Source organism: Vitis vinifera, chromosome 3 (assembly GCF_030704535.1).
Source record: "Vitis vinifera cultivar Pinot Noir 40024 chromosome 3, ASM3070453v1".
Lineage (NCBI taxonomy): Eukaryota > Viridiplantae > Streptophyta > Magnoliopsida > Vitales > Vitaceae > Vitis > Vitis vinifera.
In genome coordinates, this window is record NC_081807.1 from 2,402,398 (window position 1) to 2,421,462 (window position 19,065).

Here is a 19,065-nt window from a genome sequence, read left to right on the forward strand (position 1 = left end):
GCAAACCTGCATGTTTCTTTTTGTTGGTATAGTCATATTGCTTGTCCCTACATCATATGAGAAGGAAATTTCACCAAGAAAATGAAAAAGTTTGATGATTATGAGCACAGAAATATCTGAACAAAAAGAATTTGATGAGGATTTTTCCTTCCGTACTAGGTCTCAACTCTGCTTGTTATCACAAACCAGCACAAGACAATCAAAACAATTTGTATGGCATTATGTTTATGGATCTTGCATTTGATTCATCTGTTTGGAAATCTGATTATTAGAATCAAATGGGATTAACTTTTACCAGGTACAAAAAATGGTAGAGTTTAAGCGCAAGGCCCTTCATTTTTTATGAAGGAACAAACTACGGAGGACAGTAGTTGGCTCTTGCAACATTTATCTCCTTGCCACTGGCTGTGGATATCGGTAAGTATTCTTCAACCTCATTTGAAGGCCCTTATTCACTATGGTCTTCTGCACAAAACTGATTGTAGTTCTTGGACGTGTTCCTTAGCAATGCTGCATACATCAGGCTACTTAGATTGTCCCTTAATGATGATTATGAACAGGTGGTTTCAGAATTTCTTAATCTACACAAATGCTCATCTAATTGAGGAATCAAGGGATGAGGCCTAGAGGGCAAACTGATTGAGTGAGCATGGAACCGGTTTTGGGGACTGACAGAGAAGAAGCCATCTTTGTTACAGGAGGCCAGGCACTAACAATGTGCAGGTCAGATCTAGCAAGTTCCCTTCCTCCCTTGGCATCTGCTCAATATATATATATATGGTGGAAGAGAGGAATAAGAAATCTCATCTTTTCAACTCCCATTGACTCACAGCATCATTTTGAGTAGATCTAAACTCAAATGTCTGCCAATGTTTGTTCAATGTTCCTCACCCCAATTCATAATTACAATTACATGCACACGAGAGGGTCTCTTCAGTCTTATAATATGGAAATTGAAGTGATCATGTGAATGGTGTCAACCCTATTTAAGACAAAAGGGATCTTGGCAGGCTTGAAATCACTGTAAAATACATCACTTGCTCGATTCTTTTCTGATTAGTTTATGGAAAAAGAAAATGCAGCCTGGATTAGATTAGAAGATATGCCATATGCTTATTTTCAGGGTGAAAGGTTTCGTATCTATGCCAATGGTCCTTTGACATCAGTTTAGTTTTGTTTAACCTTTTCCATGTGTGCTAGCTTGTAATTGCAATTCATTTTGAAAGATAATGATGAACCCAATATATAATCCATACTTAGGGAGAAGTTGAATCCACAGATCAGTCTTGCAATTTGCAGATGGTTGGCCTTGCTCTGGCATAAGCTTAATATATATTATGAAGTGAGGAGACAAGAAGAATCTCTTCCCCTCCAAAACTCAATGAATGCTAATGTGATTTTGATTTGGATGTAAATACTATCTCAGCGATGTTTATGCATTGTCTCCCTCCAACCAATTCTCCAACTCGCCACCCAAATAATTTAACTTTGAAAATCACAGGCTTAACTTAACATGATGTGATCCTAGAAAACAACTCATAGAATATGCAGCCCACAAGTGGTCTCCTCTGATAGGAGTAAACTTTCTGATCCTATTCTTATATTCGTTTCTTTTTGTTTTTTTTGCCTATATAATTGTTGTGTGACAACAACCAGTAGCAACATTTTTCTCCTAGCTACTGGGTTTGCATGTTGGTAGAGGCCACTCTGCTTTTCAAACAGATCCTTAAAGCATACACCCGCAAGTGTCTTCTGTAATAGTAATGAGAAAATATCTACTTAGGTATGGTTCTGCACCATATATGATTGAAATCAACATCTGTGTAAGGAATGCTTTGATGAAGGTAAGGAAATGACAAGAACAATGTTAATTTGGAAAAAAAAAGAGTATATTTATGTAGAAAAAGTACAAAGCATTCAAGTATTTGCTCAAGGCTTATCTCTATTGAGGCTTTTAAACTACCAGTAGAGGACGTTGAGAAGGGACACTCTTGTTTTCATAAGATGCCTAAACAGGCATTCTAGTCCTTCATCCTCTGTGACTTCTGCCATGGCCAAAGCAGGAACTTTGATTATTTCTCACCCAAAGCAGCTCCATCTCTAGATTTCTGCTGAGAACCCTCTGCTCCAAATTTTGAATTCTTTGCCACGAACATGCTACTCCTGCTGATTGGAAACAAAATCACTAACCCTCTCCCTTGACATCCAAGGAGATTAGCCTCAGGGCTGTTGGGGCTATGCAAAAGCTGACAGAGAAGAAGCCACCTTTCTTAGAGAAGACTCAGCACTTACAATTTGCAACTCCTTCCCCCCTTGGCAATTGCTTGATATATATTTGGGGGAAGAGGCAAATCAGGAATCTCATCTGCTCAACTCTCACTTATTACTTGATTTTTATTTGACCTAGACACCATGTTTTCCATTTTCTAGTCAGAGTCCCCCTACCCAACTTATAATTTCCTATAAACAGTTTTCTTCTTTAAACTTGTTATTGCATTGACCTTAGTGTAGCAGCATCTCACATTTGATAAAATAATGCATTAAAATACATGGTGAATGGTGGCATTGCTGCCTTGTCTCCCTCCATATAACCATGCATGGCTGATGAGAAAAATATTAAACTACACCACATAATTAAGACTGTTGCGCCATAATCTTGCTACATAATTGATGGAGGTATCCTGATATGGGAGACAAGATTGCAGTCGTACTTATGCTGGTTTGTAGTTGCTACTCATTTTGAAAGGCAATGATGAACCCAATATATAATCCATACAAGTGTGCATCTGCCTAAATCCTTTTTATAATGGCTGCACACGAGGCAGCTGCAGTCAATCATGTGAAAATTGTAGTGGCCATGTGAATGGTTGGTGTCACTCCCTATTGAGACAAAAGGCATCTCAAAGGGCTTCAAATCAACATAATACATTGTCCCCGTGTGGTCTTGATTATATTAGCAGATTCTTATTTGGTTAGTCTATGGAAAACAGGCTTTAAATCAGTCCTTGTGTAGCCTGGATTATAGTGGGGGGTTCATCATATGATTATTTTCATATATGCAAATGGCTTTTTTCTTCAAAAGTTCTTATGGAAAACCCTCTGTGGGTGGGCTTGAGTCATGACTCTGGCATAAATTAATACTGCAACTTGGCGTGTGGGTTATTAAGCAATCAGGTTTCCAGAGTGGGGTCATTTCTGATCATTGCCTTTTGTGTAAAATCTCAAGGATACAAACGTTTGCTTATTGTATGGTAACAGAATCCTTGACCATTCTTTTCCTTGACAAATTTAATCAATCATTCATGGTGGAAGTCCTTCCCTAGATAAACCAAGAATGCCTTCTAAGAAGATTCCTAACCTACCTCAGACCATAGATCATATACCATATCATAAAAGGAAAAGAAGCAAAAGATTACCATTGAGTAGTCTGTATATAAGAGAACTTATTTGTGGTGAAAAACAGAAAATTGTATTTGTATTTCTCATTCATTTACAAGTATGAAAAAATCAATGGGTCCTTGCCCATGAATCTATATTATGTTTTGTTTTTTTTTTTTTCTCAGCTATTGGCTCAGGATGTTGAGGAGAGACACCCTGGTTTTGATTAAACGCCTTGAAAGGAACTCTATCCCTTCTTCAAGATCTTGAATGCTTGATTCCAGCTTTGCTACCTCATTATGCACATTATCAACATGCACCACATTAACTGATTTGTTCTTGTGGCCAAGAAGGGTGCACAATGCAGCATCCACCTTCTCAAATTCACTAAGATTGGCTTCTGCTTCCTCGCATGCCACGTGCTTGTGTTGCATCAATTTTGAGACTAAAGACCAGCCACTTCGCTTTGATTGTGCTGTTACCCCATCTATTGATGACAGCAGAGATTCAAGCACTGTGAAAGTGATTGTTTCCACCTCTCTTAACATGCTGACCATGGAGTGAGTCTCAGGGTCTTTGTTCAAGGCAGAGAATCTGCACTCCTTCTCCATGCCCTTCAGATTCCTTAGGGCCTTGTGGATTGCCTTCTTTACCTTCTTCCTAGAGGTTAAATATTTCTCAACCTCACTTGAGATCCCATTTTCACTTCCTCGCCTTCTGCGCATACTTGATTGAAGTTCACGTGCACCTTCCCTTGTCTGCAGCAAGGCATCCTTAGCTGTGCCGCATATGTCCAGAAGCATGAGAGATCCATCCAACAGCTCATCAACCCATTGCTCATGGCGGTTTTGAGCTAAGGTTTGTTGAGTGAATGGCAGAAGAAGAAAACTATGGACACAATCATGTAGATCTCTAAGGCCCGTAAGTTTGTGGCTTTTTGATGATGAAGAGGTGGCTTCAGAAGCTCTTAATCTGCACAAATGCTCATCAAATTCAGGGATGAGAGGGTGTGGTCTAGAGGGCAAGCTGATAGAGCGAGCATGGTAATAGGCTTTTGGGTTTAAAGGAGAGATGGCCATTTTTTTCGTCCTAGTGAGGGAGAAGTTGAATCCACAGATCAGTCTTGCAATTTTCAGATGGTTGGCCTTGCTTTGTTATATGCTCAATATATATTATGAAGTGAGGAGACAAGAAGAATCTCTTCCCCACCAAAAATCAATGAATGGTAATGTGATGTTGAATTGGATCTAAATGCTATTTCAGCAATGCTTATGCATTGTCTCCCTCCAACCAATTCTCCAACTCACCACCCAATTAATTTAAATTTGAAAATCACAGGCTTATCAACATAATGTGATGCTAGAAAATAATTCATAGAATATGCAGCCCACGAGTGGCACTCATAATCTCCTCTGATAGAAGTAATCTTTCTGCTCCTATTCATATACAAGTAGGTATTTTCCCATGGCTTATCTCTATGAGGCTTATAAACTAGCAGTTAAGGACATTGAAAATAAGATGCCTAAACAGGCATTCTAGTCCTTCATCCTCTGTGACTTCTGCCATGGCCAAAGCAGTTGCTTTGGCTATTTCGCACCCCAAACATCCCCCTTGAGATCCAAGTAAATTTGCCTCAAGGCTGTCTTTCTTGGAGAAGACTCAGCACTTAAAATTTACAACTCCTTCCTCCCTTGGCATCTGCTCCACATATATTTGGGGGAAGAGGGAAATCAGGAATCTCATCTACTCAATTCTCAATCACTCACAAATTGATTTTGATTTGACCTACACACCATGTTTTCCATTTTTTAGTTAGAGTCCCTGTGGCCAACTTATAATTTCCTATAAACAGCTTTCTTTTTTAATCCTGTTATGCCATTGACCTTGGTGTAGCAGCATCTCACATTTGATAAAATAATGCATTAAAAAACATGGTGAATGGTAGCATTGCTAAAAAACATGGTGAATGGTAGCATTGCTGCCTTGTCTCCTCCATATAACCATGCATAGTAGATGAGGAAATATTAAACCGTAATCTTGGTACATAATAGATGGGGGTATGCTGATATGGGAGACAAGATTGCAGTCCTACTTGTGCTGGCTTATAATTACAACTCATTTTGAAAGACAATGATGAACCCAATATATAATCTATGCATGTGTGCATCTGCCTAAATCCTTTTATAATGGCTGCACACAAGGCAGCTGCAGTCAATCATATGCAAATTGTAGTGATCATGTGAATGGTGTCATGCCCTATTGAGACTGAAGGCATCTCCAAGGGCTTTAAATCAATTTATAATACATTGTCCCCGTGTGGCTTTGATTAGATCAGCAGGTTCTTATCTGATCTGATTAGTTTATGGAAAACAGGCTTTGAGTCAGTTCTTGTGTAGCCTGGATTAGATTAGAAGGCTCATCATGTGATTATTTTCATATATGCCAATGGCCTTTTTTCTTCAAACTTTCTTATGGAAAACCCCATGTGGGTGGGCTTGAGTCATGACTCTGGCACAAATTAATACAGCAACTTGGCATGTGGGTTATTTAACAATCAGCTTTCCAGAGTGGGGTTAGATCAAATGGGGTCTTTTCTGATCGTTGCCTTCTGTGTAAAATCCCAAAGTGTACAAACATTTAGCCCCTTGAATAGTAACAGAATCCTTGGCCATTCCTTTCCTCGATAAATTTAAATCTTTCATGGCGGATGTCTTTCCCAACATGAACCATGAATACCTTCTATGAGGATTCCTTACCTACCTGAGACCATATCTCATAAAACACATCATAAATGGAAAAAAAAGTAGAAGATTATCATTGATTAATCTATTTAGAAGAGAGCTGATTTATAATGAAAAGCAAAAAATTGTATTTGTATTTCTCATTCATTTACAAGTATTGAAAAATCAATGGGCCCTTGCCCATTATTCTGTATTATGCGTTTTTTCAACTAGTGGCTGAGGATGTTGAGGAGAGACACCCTGGTTTTGATTAAATGCCTTGATAGGAACTCTATCCCTTCTTCAAGATCTTGAATGCTCAATTCCAGCTTTGCTACCTCATTATGCACATTATCAACATGCATTACATTAACTGATTTGTTCTTGTGGCCAAGGAGGGTGCACAATGCAGTATCCACCTTCTCAAACTCACTAAGATCAGCTTCTGCTTCCTCGCATGCCACTCGCTTGTGTTGCATCAATTTTGAGACTAAAGACCAGCTACTTCGCTTTGATTGTGCTGTTAACCCAGCTATTGAGGACAACAGAGCTTCAATCACTGTGAGAGTGACTGTTTCCACCTCTCTTAACATCCTGACTGTGGAGAGGGTCTCAGGATCTCTATTCAAGGCAGAGAAGCTGCACTTGTTCCCCATGCCCTTCAGATTCCTTAAGGCCTTGTGGATTGCCTTCTTTACCTTCTTCCTAGAAGTTAAATATTTCCCAATCTCACTTGAGATCCCATTTTCACTTCCTCGCCTTCTGCGCATACTTGATTGAAGTTCATTTGCACCTTCCCTTGTCTGCAACAAGGCATCCTTAGCAGTGTCACATAAGTCCAAAAGCCTGAGAGATCCATCCAATAGCTCATCAATCCATTGCTCATGGTGGTATTGAGCTAAGGATTGTTGAGTGAATGGCAGCAGAAGCAAATTATCTACACAATCATGTAGATCTTTAAGGCCACTAAATTTGTGGCTTATTGATGATGAAGAGGTGGCTTCAGAAGCTCTTAATCTGCACAGATGCTCATCAAATTCAGGAATGAGAGGGTGTGGTCTAGAGGGCAAGCTGATAGAGCGAGCATGATAATAGGCTTTTGTGTTTAAAGGAGAGACAGCCATTTTTCTTCCTAGGGGGAAAAGAAGGCCTGGAAGTTGAATGTACTATCCTTGCTCTGCCATCTGCCCAATATATATAGTGAAGTGAGGAGACAAGAGGAATCTCTTCCTCTCCAAAAATCAATGAATGGTAATGTGATTTTGATTTGGATGTAAACAATATCTCAGCGATGTTTATGCATTGTTTCCCTCCAACCAATTCCCCAACTCACCACCCAATTAATTTAATTTGTAAAATAAAAAACTTGGATTAACATAACATGATCCTAGAAAATAATTCATAGAATATGCATTCCACGAGTGGTGCTCATAATCTCCTCTGATAGAAGTAATCTTTCTGAGAAGACAAACATGAGGACGAATTAAATTTCTATATTTTCCACCATTGTAAAATTTGAAATTGAGAAGACAACAGGTCTGCATCACTCGTGCAAGCATATTCTGAGTAGGATAAAGGGCCTTTATATTGTTTCAATATCTTGAATATTATGATGAAAATGGTTGACAAAAAACCTTCCAAATTTGATGATTATGATCACAGTACTGGATGGTCATATATTTTTTCTTTGTTGGTATAGTAGTAGTACTGCATGTCCTGCAGCATATGAGAAGGGAATGCTACTTATGAGAAAATGAAAAAGTTTGATGATTATGATCACAGTACTGGATGGTTTTCTTGTATAATTCTGGACATCCAAGATTAGAAGCTCATGTCAGTACTAAATTTGATGGGGTTTTCCTTCTGTTCCAGGTCTCAACTGTGCTTGCTATTACAAACCAGAACTGGGTTATCAAACAATTGGTTTGTTATTACATTCATGGATCTTGCATTTGAGTCATCTGCTTGGGAATCTGATTATTAGAATCAAATGGAATGGAATGTAACTTCCTTCAGGTACAAAAAAAATGGTAGGAGCTTAAAGCCAAAGGCACTTCATTTTTTATGGAGTATCAAAATGCAGAGGTTTCTCCTTGCTACTGGTTGTGGATGTTGATTAGGGTCACTCTGCTTTTCCAACAGATTCTTAGGCACACTCCACCAGTGCCTTCTGGAAAATATATGAACGACTTCAGTTTACCTCTTACAAGACCAATTATGTTTGATTTGATCTCTCTCTCTTCATAGGTATGATTCTGCATCATATATGACAGGAGTATCAACATCTGTGCAAAGAATGCTTTGGTGAAGGAAAGGAAAAGAGGAGAACAGTGTTGATTTGGGTACAAAGAGTATATTTATATGGAGAAAAGTGTAAAGTATTTCTCCTTCATGTACAAGTATGTATGTATCCTGACAAACATTTTGGTTGCCTATGGCTTATCAGTGTGAGGCTTTTAAACTAGTGGTTGAGGATGCTGGTTTTAATAAGATGCCTAAACAGGCTTTTAGTCCTCCATCAAAGTCTTGAATGCTCAACACAAAAGAGAGGGTTGGTTCTCTTTTGGCTGATGTTGGGGTTCAATGCAGCACCTATATACCTTTTGATTTTGCTTCTTCCTCAGATGCAACATGCTTGGAGTGCATCAATCTGGATACTAAAGACCATCCCTTTGTCTTTGGATGGACCTTTGGCCCAGAAATAAATGCCAACAAGTATTCAAACACAGTGAGGGTGGCTCCTATAACTCTCTTAATAAGCCGTCTAAACCCACAGTTTCATGTTCTTTGTCTTGGTAGAGAAGTCGCACTTGCTCGTCAAATCCTACAAGGACTTGTGGATTGCCTTCTTCATCTTCTTCCTTGAATCTAAGTATTCTCCAAACTCATTTTAAGGCCAAAGTTCACCACATGGCTTTTTGCTCAGAATTGATTGAAATTCTTGTGCAAGCAACAGTGCTTATAGTCAATAGCAAAAGATATGCATCTTTTTACCTCAGTAACCCATTTCTGGCTTGGTTGTTGGACCATGACTTGCTGAGAGAGTGGCACCAGAAGCAAATTCCCCAAACCATCATACAAATTTGCAAGGCTACTGAGATTGTTGCTTACTGATAATGAAGAACAGTTGGCTTCGGAATCTCCTAATCTACACTTAATTGAGGAATCAATGGATGAGGCTTTGAGGGCAAGCAGATGGATTGAGCATTGTAACTAGTTTTGGAAACTGACAGAGAATAATCCATCTTTCTTACATGGGGCCTGACACTTACAATGTGCTATTCAGATCTACCAAGTTGCCTTCCTCCCTTGGCATCTGCTCAATATATGTATATATATGGTGGAAGAGAAAAACAAGGAATCCTATCTTCTCAACTCCTATTGACTGACAGCATGATTTAGATTCCATCCAAGCACCCTGTCTGCCAATGTTTGCTCAATGTTCCTCAACCCGATTCATAATGACCATAAACAACTCTGTTCTTCAAAATTGTTATGGCATTGACCTTTTAGTATTGCAACACATGATATCTTATAGAACATTGCTAAAAAAAGGAGGAGCAGGTGGCATTGTCACCTTGTCTCCTCCACATGATTGTGCACGGCTCATTAGGAAATATTGAGGCCACTGGAATAATAATTAGGACCAAATGAGTTATATCTCATGTTCATTTGAAAATTGAAAAACAGTGTGGGAGACAAGATTGCAATGCCACTCATTCTAGTTTGTAATTGCAACTCATTTGAAAAACAATGATGATTCCAAGTGTGAAAGAAAGAAAAACGTTTATAAGCATGAACACTTTTATAATTAGATGTGCACGAGAGAGTCTCAATCTATGATATTGAAATTGAAAACAAACACGGATCCTCTCCTTCAACATCCAAGGCCACACAAAAGCTAACAGAGAAGAGGCCATCTTTCTTAGAGGAGACCTAACGCTTACAATTTACAACTCCTTCGTTGGCATTAAAATACATGAACGGTGGCATTGCTGCTTTATCTCCTCCATATAACCATGCATGGCTGATGAGGAAATATTAAACTACAGAATATAATTATGACTGTTGCACCAAAATCTTCCTATAAAAAAAGATGGGGGTCTGCTGATATGAGAGACAAGGTTGCAGTTCCACTTGTGCTATAGTGTAATTGCAACTCATTTTGAGAGACAATGATGAACCCAATATATAATCCATACATGTGTGCATCTGCCCAAATCCTTTTATAATGACTGCACACGAGGCAGCTGCAGTCAATCATATGAAAATAGTAGTGACCATGTGAATGGTATCACTCCCTATTGAGACAAAAGGCATCTCAACAGGCTTTAAATCAATTTAGAATACATTGTCCCCATGTGGCCTTGATTAGATTAGCAAATTCTTATCTGATTAGTTTATGGAGAACAGGCTTTGAATCAGTTTTTTGTGTAGCCTGGATTAGATTAAAAGGTGATCCATCATATGATTATTTTCATATATGACAATGGCCTTTTTCATATAGGTTTCATATGGAAAACCCCATGTGGGACTGGCACAAATACAGCAACTTGGCATGTGGGTTATTTAACAATCAGCTTTCCAGAGTGGGTTGAGATCAAATGGGGTCGTTTTTCATCATTGCCTCCTGTGTAAAATCTAAAGATACAAATGTTTGGCTCATTGTATAGTAACATGTTCCTTGGCCATTCGTTTGATTGATAAATTTAAATCTTTCATGGAAGTCCTTCCCAGAGAAACCATGAATGTGTTCTAAGTGGATTTCTAACCTACCCAGGGCCATAGCTCATACACCACATCATAAAAGGAACAGAAGCAAAAGATTGCAATTGACTAGTCTGTAAGAGAACTGATTTAGAACAAACAACAAAAAATTGTATTTGTATTTCTCATTCATTTACAAGTATGCAAAAATCCCCATGATTCTGTGTTATGCTTTTCTTCAACTAATGGCTGAGGATGTTGAGGAGAGACACCCTGGTTTTGATTAAACGCCTTGATAGGAACTCTATCCCTTCTTCAAGATCTTGAATGCTTGATTCTAGTTTTGCTACCTCATTATGCACATTATCAGCATGCACTACATTAACTGATTTGTTCTTGTTGGCAAGAATGGTGCACAATGCAGCATCCACCTTCTCAAATTCACTAATTTCGGCTTCTGCTTCCTCACATGCCACGCGCTTGTGTTGCTTCAATTTTGAGACTAACGACCAGCCACTTGTCTTTGATCCTGCTGTTGGCCCAGCTATTAAGGACAATAGAGCTTCAAGCACTGTGAGAGTGACTGTTTCCACCTCTCTTAACATGCTGACCATGGAGAGAGTCTCAGTGTCTTTGTTCGAGGCAAAGAATCCGCACTTGCTCTTCATGCCCTTCAGATTCCTTAGGCACTTGTGGATTGTCTTCTTTACCTTCTTCCTAGAAGTTAAATAGTTCCCAATCTCACTGGAGATCCCATTTTCAGTTCTACACCTTCTGCGCATACTAGATTGAAGTTCGTGTGCACCTTCCCTTGTCTGCAGCAAGGAATCCTTAGCAGCGCCACATATGTCCAGAAGCCTGAGAGATCCATCCAACAGCTCATCAACCCATTTCTCATGGCGGTTTTGAGCTAAGGTTTGTTGAGTGAATGGGAGCAGAAGCAAATCATCCACACAATCATGTACATCTCTAAGGCCACTAAGTTTGTGGCTTATTGATGATGATGAAGAGGTGGCTTCAGAGGCTCTTACTCTGCACAAAAGCTCATCAAATTCAGGAATGAGAGGGTGTGGTCTAGAGGGCAAGCTAATAGAGCGAGCATGATAGGAGGCTTTTGGGTTTGAAGGAAAGAGAGCCATTTTCTTCCTAGTTAGGGAGAAAAGAAGGCCTGGAAGTTGAATGTACGATTTATCCTCGCTCTGTCATCTGCTCAATCTATATAGTGAAGTGAGGAGACAAGAGGAATCTCTTCCTCTCCAAAAATCAATGAATGGTAATGTGATTTTGATTGGGATGCAAGCGATATGTCAGCAATGTTTATGCATTGTCTCCCTCCAACCAATTCCCCAACTCATCACCCAATTAATTTAATTTGTAAAATCACATGCTTGGCTTATCATAATGTGATCTAGAAAGTAATTCATAGAATATGCATTCCCCGAGTGGTGCTCATAATCTCCTCTGGTAGAAGTAATCTTTCTGCTTCTATTCAAATATATATATAGCCAAATGTCAGGACTAGTTCAACATCTATATTTTCCACCATCATAAAATTTGAAATTGAGAAGACAACGGGTCTGCATCACTCGTGCAAGCATATTCTGAGTAGGATAAAGGGCCTTTATATGGTTCTAATACTTTGAATATTATGATGAAAATGGTTGACAAAAAAACCTTCCAAATGCTAGTCTCTCTAGGCCCTCATTATTTTTTTCTTTGTTGGTATAGTTCTTGTACTGCATGTCCTGCAGCATACGACTAGGGAATGATACTTTTAAGGAAATGAAAAAGTTTGATGATTATGATCACAGTACTGGATGGCTCACTTGTATAATTCTGGACATCCAAGATTAGAAGCTCATGTCAGTACTTAATTTGATGAGGATTTTTCCTTCTGTTCTAGGTCTCTACTGTGCTTTCTATTACAAACCAGTGCTGGGCAATCAAACAATTGGTTTGGTATTGCATTCATGGATCTTGCATCTGAGTCATCTGTTTGGAAATCTGATTATTAGAATCAAATGGAATGGAATGTAACTTCCTTCAGGTACAAAAAATGGTTGGAGCTTAAAGCCAAAGGCACTTCATTTTTTATGAAGTATCAGAATGCAGAGGTTTCTCCTTGCTACTGGTTGTGGACGTCGGTGAGGGCCACTCTGCTTTTGCCAACAGATCCTTAAGCATGCATCCGCCAGTGCCTTCTGTAAAATCTATGAACAACTTCAGTTCACCTTCTTCAAGATCAATTAGGTTTGATCTCTCTCTACCTAGTTATGATTCTGCATCATATATGATAGAAATATCAACATGGAATGCTTTGGTGGAGGGAAGGAAGTGACAAGAACAATGTTGATTTTGGCAAAAAGAGTACATTTGTATGGAAAAAGTACAGTATTTCTCATTCTTGTACAAGTATGCATCCTATGGCTTCTCACTATGAGTCTTTTAAACTAGTGGTTGATGTTGGTGTGCAATGCCAGCATCTACCTTATGATTCTGCTTCTTTTTCACATGCAACATGCTTGGAGTGCATCAATATGGACACTCAAGGCCATCCCTTTGTCTTTGGATGCACCTTTGGACCAGGAATAAATGCCAACAAGGATTCAAACACTGATGGGGGCAGCCTCTACCTCTCTTAATAGCAGAAGATATGCATCTGCTGCCTCATTAACTCATTTATGGGTTTGTTGTTGGACCAAGTCTTGTTGAGAGAGTGGCAACAGAAGCAAATTCTCCAAACCATCATACAAATTTGCAAGGCTACTTAGATTGTTGCTTACTGATAATGATCAACAGTTAGCTTCAGAATCTCCTAATCTACACGCAGTTGAGGAATCAATGGATGAGGATTTGAGGGCAAGCTGATGGAGCGAGCATAGTAACTAGCTTTGTAAACTGACAGAGAATAAGCCATCTTTCTTACAGGAGGCCTGACACTTACAATGTGCTATTCAGATCTACCAAGTTGCCTTCCTCCCTTGCCATCTGCTCAAATCATGTATATATATGGTGGAAGAGAAAAACAAGGAATCCCATCTTCTCAACTCCTATTGGCTGACAGCATGATTTTGATTCCATCTAAACACCCTGTCTGCCAATGTTTGTTAAAGTTCCTCAACCTAATTCATAATGACCATAAACAACTCTGTTCTTCGCAACACATCATATCTTATAGTATATTGCTAGAAAATGAGGCGCAGGTGGCATTTTCACCTTGTCTCCTCTACATGATTGTCCATGGCTCATTAGCAAATATTGAGCTACTGGAATAATAATTAGGACCATCTGAGTTATATCTTGTGTTCAATAAATGGCGACACCATAATGTTGTTATATAATAAACTGGGGAATATGCAGGTGTGGGGGACAAGATTGCAGTGGTGCTTATGCTAGTTTGTAATTGCAACTCATTTGAAATCCAAGTGTGAAAGAAAAAAACAACGTTTATAAGCATGGACCCTTTTATAATTAAATGCACATGAGAGAGTCTCAGTCTATGATATGGAAATTGAAGCGACCATGTGAATGGCATCACCCCATTGAGCACAGAAAGTGATCTTGGTAGACCTGAAATCAATGGTCCTATAAAATCATTCCAGCTTGGCTTTAGCATGTAATCTAGTTGCCTATATGATTCTGTTTTCATTTTGACACTCTGAATTTCATCCTCTGTTTTTTAAAGTGACTTATGTTATGGCCAAGCAAACACTTTGGTCATTTCTCACCCAAAACATCTCCATTTCTAGCCCACAGATGAAAACCTTAGCTCCAAATTCTGAGTTCTTTTTCAGGCACATGCTACTCCTGCTGATCAGAAACAAACATGGACCCTATCCTTCAACATCTAAGGAGATTTGTCTCAACGCCACACAAAAGCTGACAGGGAAGAAGCCATCTTTCTTAGAAGAGACCTAACACTTTCAATTTACAACTCCTTCCTTGGCATTAAATTGAATGAATGATGGCATTGCTGCCTTGTCCCCTCCATATAACCATGCATGGCTGATGATGAAATATGAAACTACAGCATATGATTATGACTGTGGTACGAAAATCTTCCTACAAAATAGATGGGGGTATGCTGATATGGGAGACAAGGTTGCAGTTCCACTCGTGCTATAGTGTGATTGCAACTCATTTTGAGAGACAATGATGAACCCAATATATAATCCCTACATGTGTGCATCTGCCTAAATCTTTTTATAATGGATGCACACGAGGCAGCTGCAGTCAATCATATGAAAATTGTAGTGACCTTGTCAATGGTTTGACCCCCTACTGAGACAAAAGGCATCGCAACAGGCTTTAAATCAATTTAGAATACATTGTCCCCATGTGGCCTTGATTAGATTAGCAGGTTCTTATCTGATTAGTTTATGGAAAACAGGCTTTAAATCAGTTCTTGTGTAGCCTGGATTAGATTAGAAGATGATTCATCATTTTATTATTTTCATATATGCCAATGGCCTTATTTTCATATCCCACATCATAAAAGGAACAGAAGCAAAAGATTGCAATTGATTAATCTATAAGAGAACTGATTTGGAATAAAAAACAGAAAGTTGTATTTGTATTTCTCATTCATTTACAAGTACGCAAAAATCAATGAGACCTTGCCCATGAATCTGTATTATGCCCTTTTTTTTCAGCTATTGGCTGAGGATGTTGAGGAGAGACACCCTGGTTTTGATTAATCGTCTTGATAGTAATTCTATCTCTTCTTCAAGATCATGAATGCTCAATTCCAGTTTCCCTAACTCATTATGCACATCATCAGCATGTACAAGATTAACTGATTTATTCTTGTTGCAAAGGATAGTGCACAATGCAGCATCCACCATCTCAAATTCACCATGATCGGATTCTGCTTCCTCACATGCCACACGCTTGTGTTGCATCAATTTTGAGACTAAAGACCAGCCACTTCGCTTTGATTGTGCTGCAGCCCCAGCTACTGAGGACAGCAGAGCTCCAAGCACTGTGAGGGTGATTGTTTCCACCTCTCTTAACATGCTGACCATGGAGAGAGTCTCAGTGTCTTTGTTCAAGGTAGAGAATCTGCACTCCTTCTCCATGCCCGTCAGATTCCTTAGGGCCTTGTGGATTGCCTTCTTTACCTTCTTCCTAGAGCTTAAATATTTCTCAATCTCATTTGAGATCCCATTTTCACTTCCTCGCCTTCTGCGCATTCTTGATTGAAGCTCCTGAGCACCTTCCCTTGTCTGCAACAAGGCATCCTTAGCTGTGCTGCATATGTCTAGAAGCCTGAGAGATCCATCCAACAGCTCATCAACCCATTGCTCATGGCGGTATTGAGCTAAGATTTGTTGAGTGAGTGGCATCAGAAGCAAATCATCAACACAATCGTGTAGATCTCTAAGGCCACTAAGTTTGTGGCTTATGGATGATGAAGAGGTGGCTTCAGAAGCTCTTAATCTGCGCAAATGCTCATCAAATTCAGGAATGAGAGGGTGTGGTCTAGAGGGCAAGCTGATAGAGCGAGCATGATAACAGGCTTTTGTGTTTAAAGGAGATACAGCCATTTTTTTCCTTCCTAGTTCGGGAGAAGACCTGGAAGTTGAATCCACAGGTGATTAGTTTTGCAATTTGACAATGCTTTGGCAAATGCTCAATATATATTACGAGGTGAGGAGACGAGGAATCTCTTCCCCTCAATGCTATTTGATTTGAATCTAAATGCAATATCAGCAATGTTTATGCATTGTCTCCCTCCAGCCATTTCCCCAGCTCACCACCCAATTAATTTAACTTGGAAAATCACAGGCATAATATGATCCTTATATATTGTAAAATAATTCATAAAATATACAGCCCACGAGTGGCACTCATTATCTCCTCAGGTAGAAGTAATCTTTCTCCTATTCATATATACAATAACCTGAGATGAGGACTGATTCAATTGCTATATTTAATTTGCACCATTGTAAAAGTTGGTATTCAGAAAACAACGGTAAAATAATGCCTCCTGCCCATCTGGGCTTGTTTCTGCAGAAGACAACATGAGATGCAGACTTCCTGTCTTCTGGAGAAACTGCCCCAGATGCCATATGAATCTTGTTTTTTGAATATCAAATTTTGATTGTAGTAGAATAGGTTATGAATGCCACTCGTGGCCTGCATATTTTTTATGTTTTGTATTATTACATTATGTTAAAGATAAGCTTGTGATTTTCCAAGTTATATTAATTGGGTGGTGAGCTGGGGAACTGGTTGGAGGGAGACAATGCATAAGCATAGCTGAGATAGCGTTTGGATCCATATCAAAATCACATTACCACTCATTGATTGTTGGGGGAGAAGAGATTTTTCATGTCTTCTCAGACCCCATTATATGTATTAAGCATATGACAAAGCTAGGCAAAGCATCTGCAAATTGCAAGCCTAAATTGTAGATTCATCTTCCAGGCCGCCTTCTCTCCCTAGGAGGAAAAAATGGTTGTCGCTCCTTTGAACCCAAAAGCCCATTATCATGCTCGCTTTATCAGCTTGCCCTGTTGGGTGGATCTCTCAAGCTGTTGGATGCTTGTGGCACTGCTAAGGATGCCTTGTTGAAGACTAGGGAACATGCAAATGAACTTCAATCAACTCTGCGCAGAAGGTGAGGAGGGGCATATGGGATCTCAACCAAGGCTGAGGAATGTTTAAGCTCTAGGAAGAAGGTAGTGAAGGCAATCAAAAAGGCACTAAAGAATCTGAAGGGCATGGAGAACAAGTGCAGCTTCTCTCCCCTGACCAAAGACCCTGAGGCTCTCTCCATGGTCAGCATGTTAAGAGAGGTGGAAATGTTAACTCTCACAATGCTTGAATCTTTGTTATCTTCAATATCTGGATCAACTGTGCCATCGAAGCCAAGTAACTGGTCCTTGGTTCCAAAACTGATGCCCCACAAGTGCTTAGTATGTGAAGAAGCAGCAGCAGATCTTTCTGAATTTGAGAAGGTGGATGCTGCCTTGAACACTCTTATTAGTCACAGGAGCAAATCAGTTAACCTAGTTCATGTTAATAATGTGCAAGATGAGTTAGGAGAGTTGAAGTCAAGCATTCAAGCTCTTGAAGAATGTCTGGAGTTCCTATCTAGGTGTTAATCAAAACCAGGGTTTTTCTCCTCAACATCCTCAATCACTAGCTTAAAAACACATAATGTATATGTCATGGGCAAAGGTCTATCGATTTTTGTATACTTGTACATGAATGAGAAATACAAATATATACATCTGCTCTCTTTTATTCTAAATCAAAATTATCTTATGGAGACATCAACACTACTATTTTGCTTTTCCTTTTTTGTCATGTGTGCATAATAGTCTGAGCAACTTGAGCTTTTAAATAAAAAGAGATAGAACATGAGTTAGGCACATGGATTGCATATTGAACATGGAGTAGCCTATGGGTGAATATTTAAGCATCTGCCATAAATCAGGGTGCCCCATCTCAACATCCAAAACCACTAGCAGCAACAGAAAAACACCTGCACATAGCTCTAGTGTCAGCAATTAGCATCCACATTTTAATTTTTTTGACGAGAAAAAAATGTCTGTTCAAATCCCATGGACCATGGTCTACTTCTCTTTGTAAGGACCCCTACTCACATACATTACTGTACCAACAAAAAGAAAAGAAGGGAGATATTACGAGATAAATTAATGCTAAAAGGTTTTTCTGTGTAAATGGCAACTCAGCGCATGTGAGCATGAGAGAAGCAGATCCCTTGTCCTCCGGAGAAGGCTGGCCTCAGGTGGGCAGCAGGCATCATCTTGGTGCCTGTTCTCATGAATATCAAGATTCACATTGGTACACAAATGACAATGAAGTTAATCCTCACGTGTGGTTGTTTTACACAATACACAGTTTATTGTCCAGAAAAAGACTTGAAAGAAAGTGTATATACACGTAGGGAAATCAGGGGATGGTTTTGTTAATTACTTGCATCAGGGGAAATCATCAATCTCAATGACACCCATGGGCAGCTTATTTTATTAATCATTCTATGATATTACCTTCTGCTGTTGTCTTATATAAAGATAAGCATGGGCTTTTACAAGTTAAACTAATTGGATGGTGAGTTGGAGAGCTGGTTGGAGGGAGACATTGCATAAACATCGCCAAGAAAGCAGTTAGATCCAAATCAAAATCATGCTACTGCTCATTGAAAGTTGAAGAGGACGAGATTCCTCATGTTTCCTTGCTCCATGATATAAATGGTGAGGATGGCCAAGGAAGGCTCATTCCAAGGCTG

General features: G+C 39.3%; 4 protein-coding genes across 4 annotated transcripts; all 4 read right to left on the minus strand.

Annotated features, from left to right (window-relative positions):
- Nucleotides 1–3,563: 3,563 nt before the first annotated feature.
- On the minus strand, nt 3,564–4,852 carry LOC104878766 (uncharacterized). Its single transcript, XM_019218823.2, has one exon. The coding sequence runs from the start codon at nt 4,455–4,457 to the stop codon at nt 3,564–3,566; it is 894 nt and encodes a 297-aa protein (XP_019074368.1). The 5' UTR covers nt 4,458–4,852.
- A 1,476-nt stretch (nt 4,853–6,328) lies between these two features.
- On the minus strand, nt 6,329–7,222 carry LOC100255496 (uncharacterized). The gene has a single exon (XM_002281616.4). The coding sequence runs from the start codon at nt 7,220–7,222 to the stop codon at nt 6,329–6,331; it is 894 nt and encodes a 297-aa protein (XP_002281652.1).
- Nucleotides 7,223–11,047: 3,825 nt separating this feature from the next.
- LOC100250318 (uncharacterized) lies at nt 11,048–11,944 on the minus strand. The gene has a single exon (XM_002281646.2). The coding sequence runs from the start codon at nt 11,942–11,944 to the stop codon at nt 11,048–11,050; it is 897 nt and encodes a 298-aa protein (XP_002281682.1).
- A 3,513-nt stretch (nt 11,945–15,457) lies between these two features.
- On the minus strand, nt 15,458–16,351 carry LOC100245194 (uncharacterized). The gene has a single exon (XM_002281656.1). It carries the CDS (start codon nt 16,349–16,351, stop codon nt 15,458–15,460), a length of 894 nt encoding a protein of 297 aa, XP_002281692.1.
- Nucleotides 16,352–19,065: the final 2,714 nt, after the last annotated feature.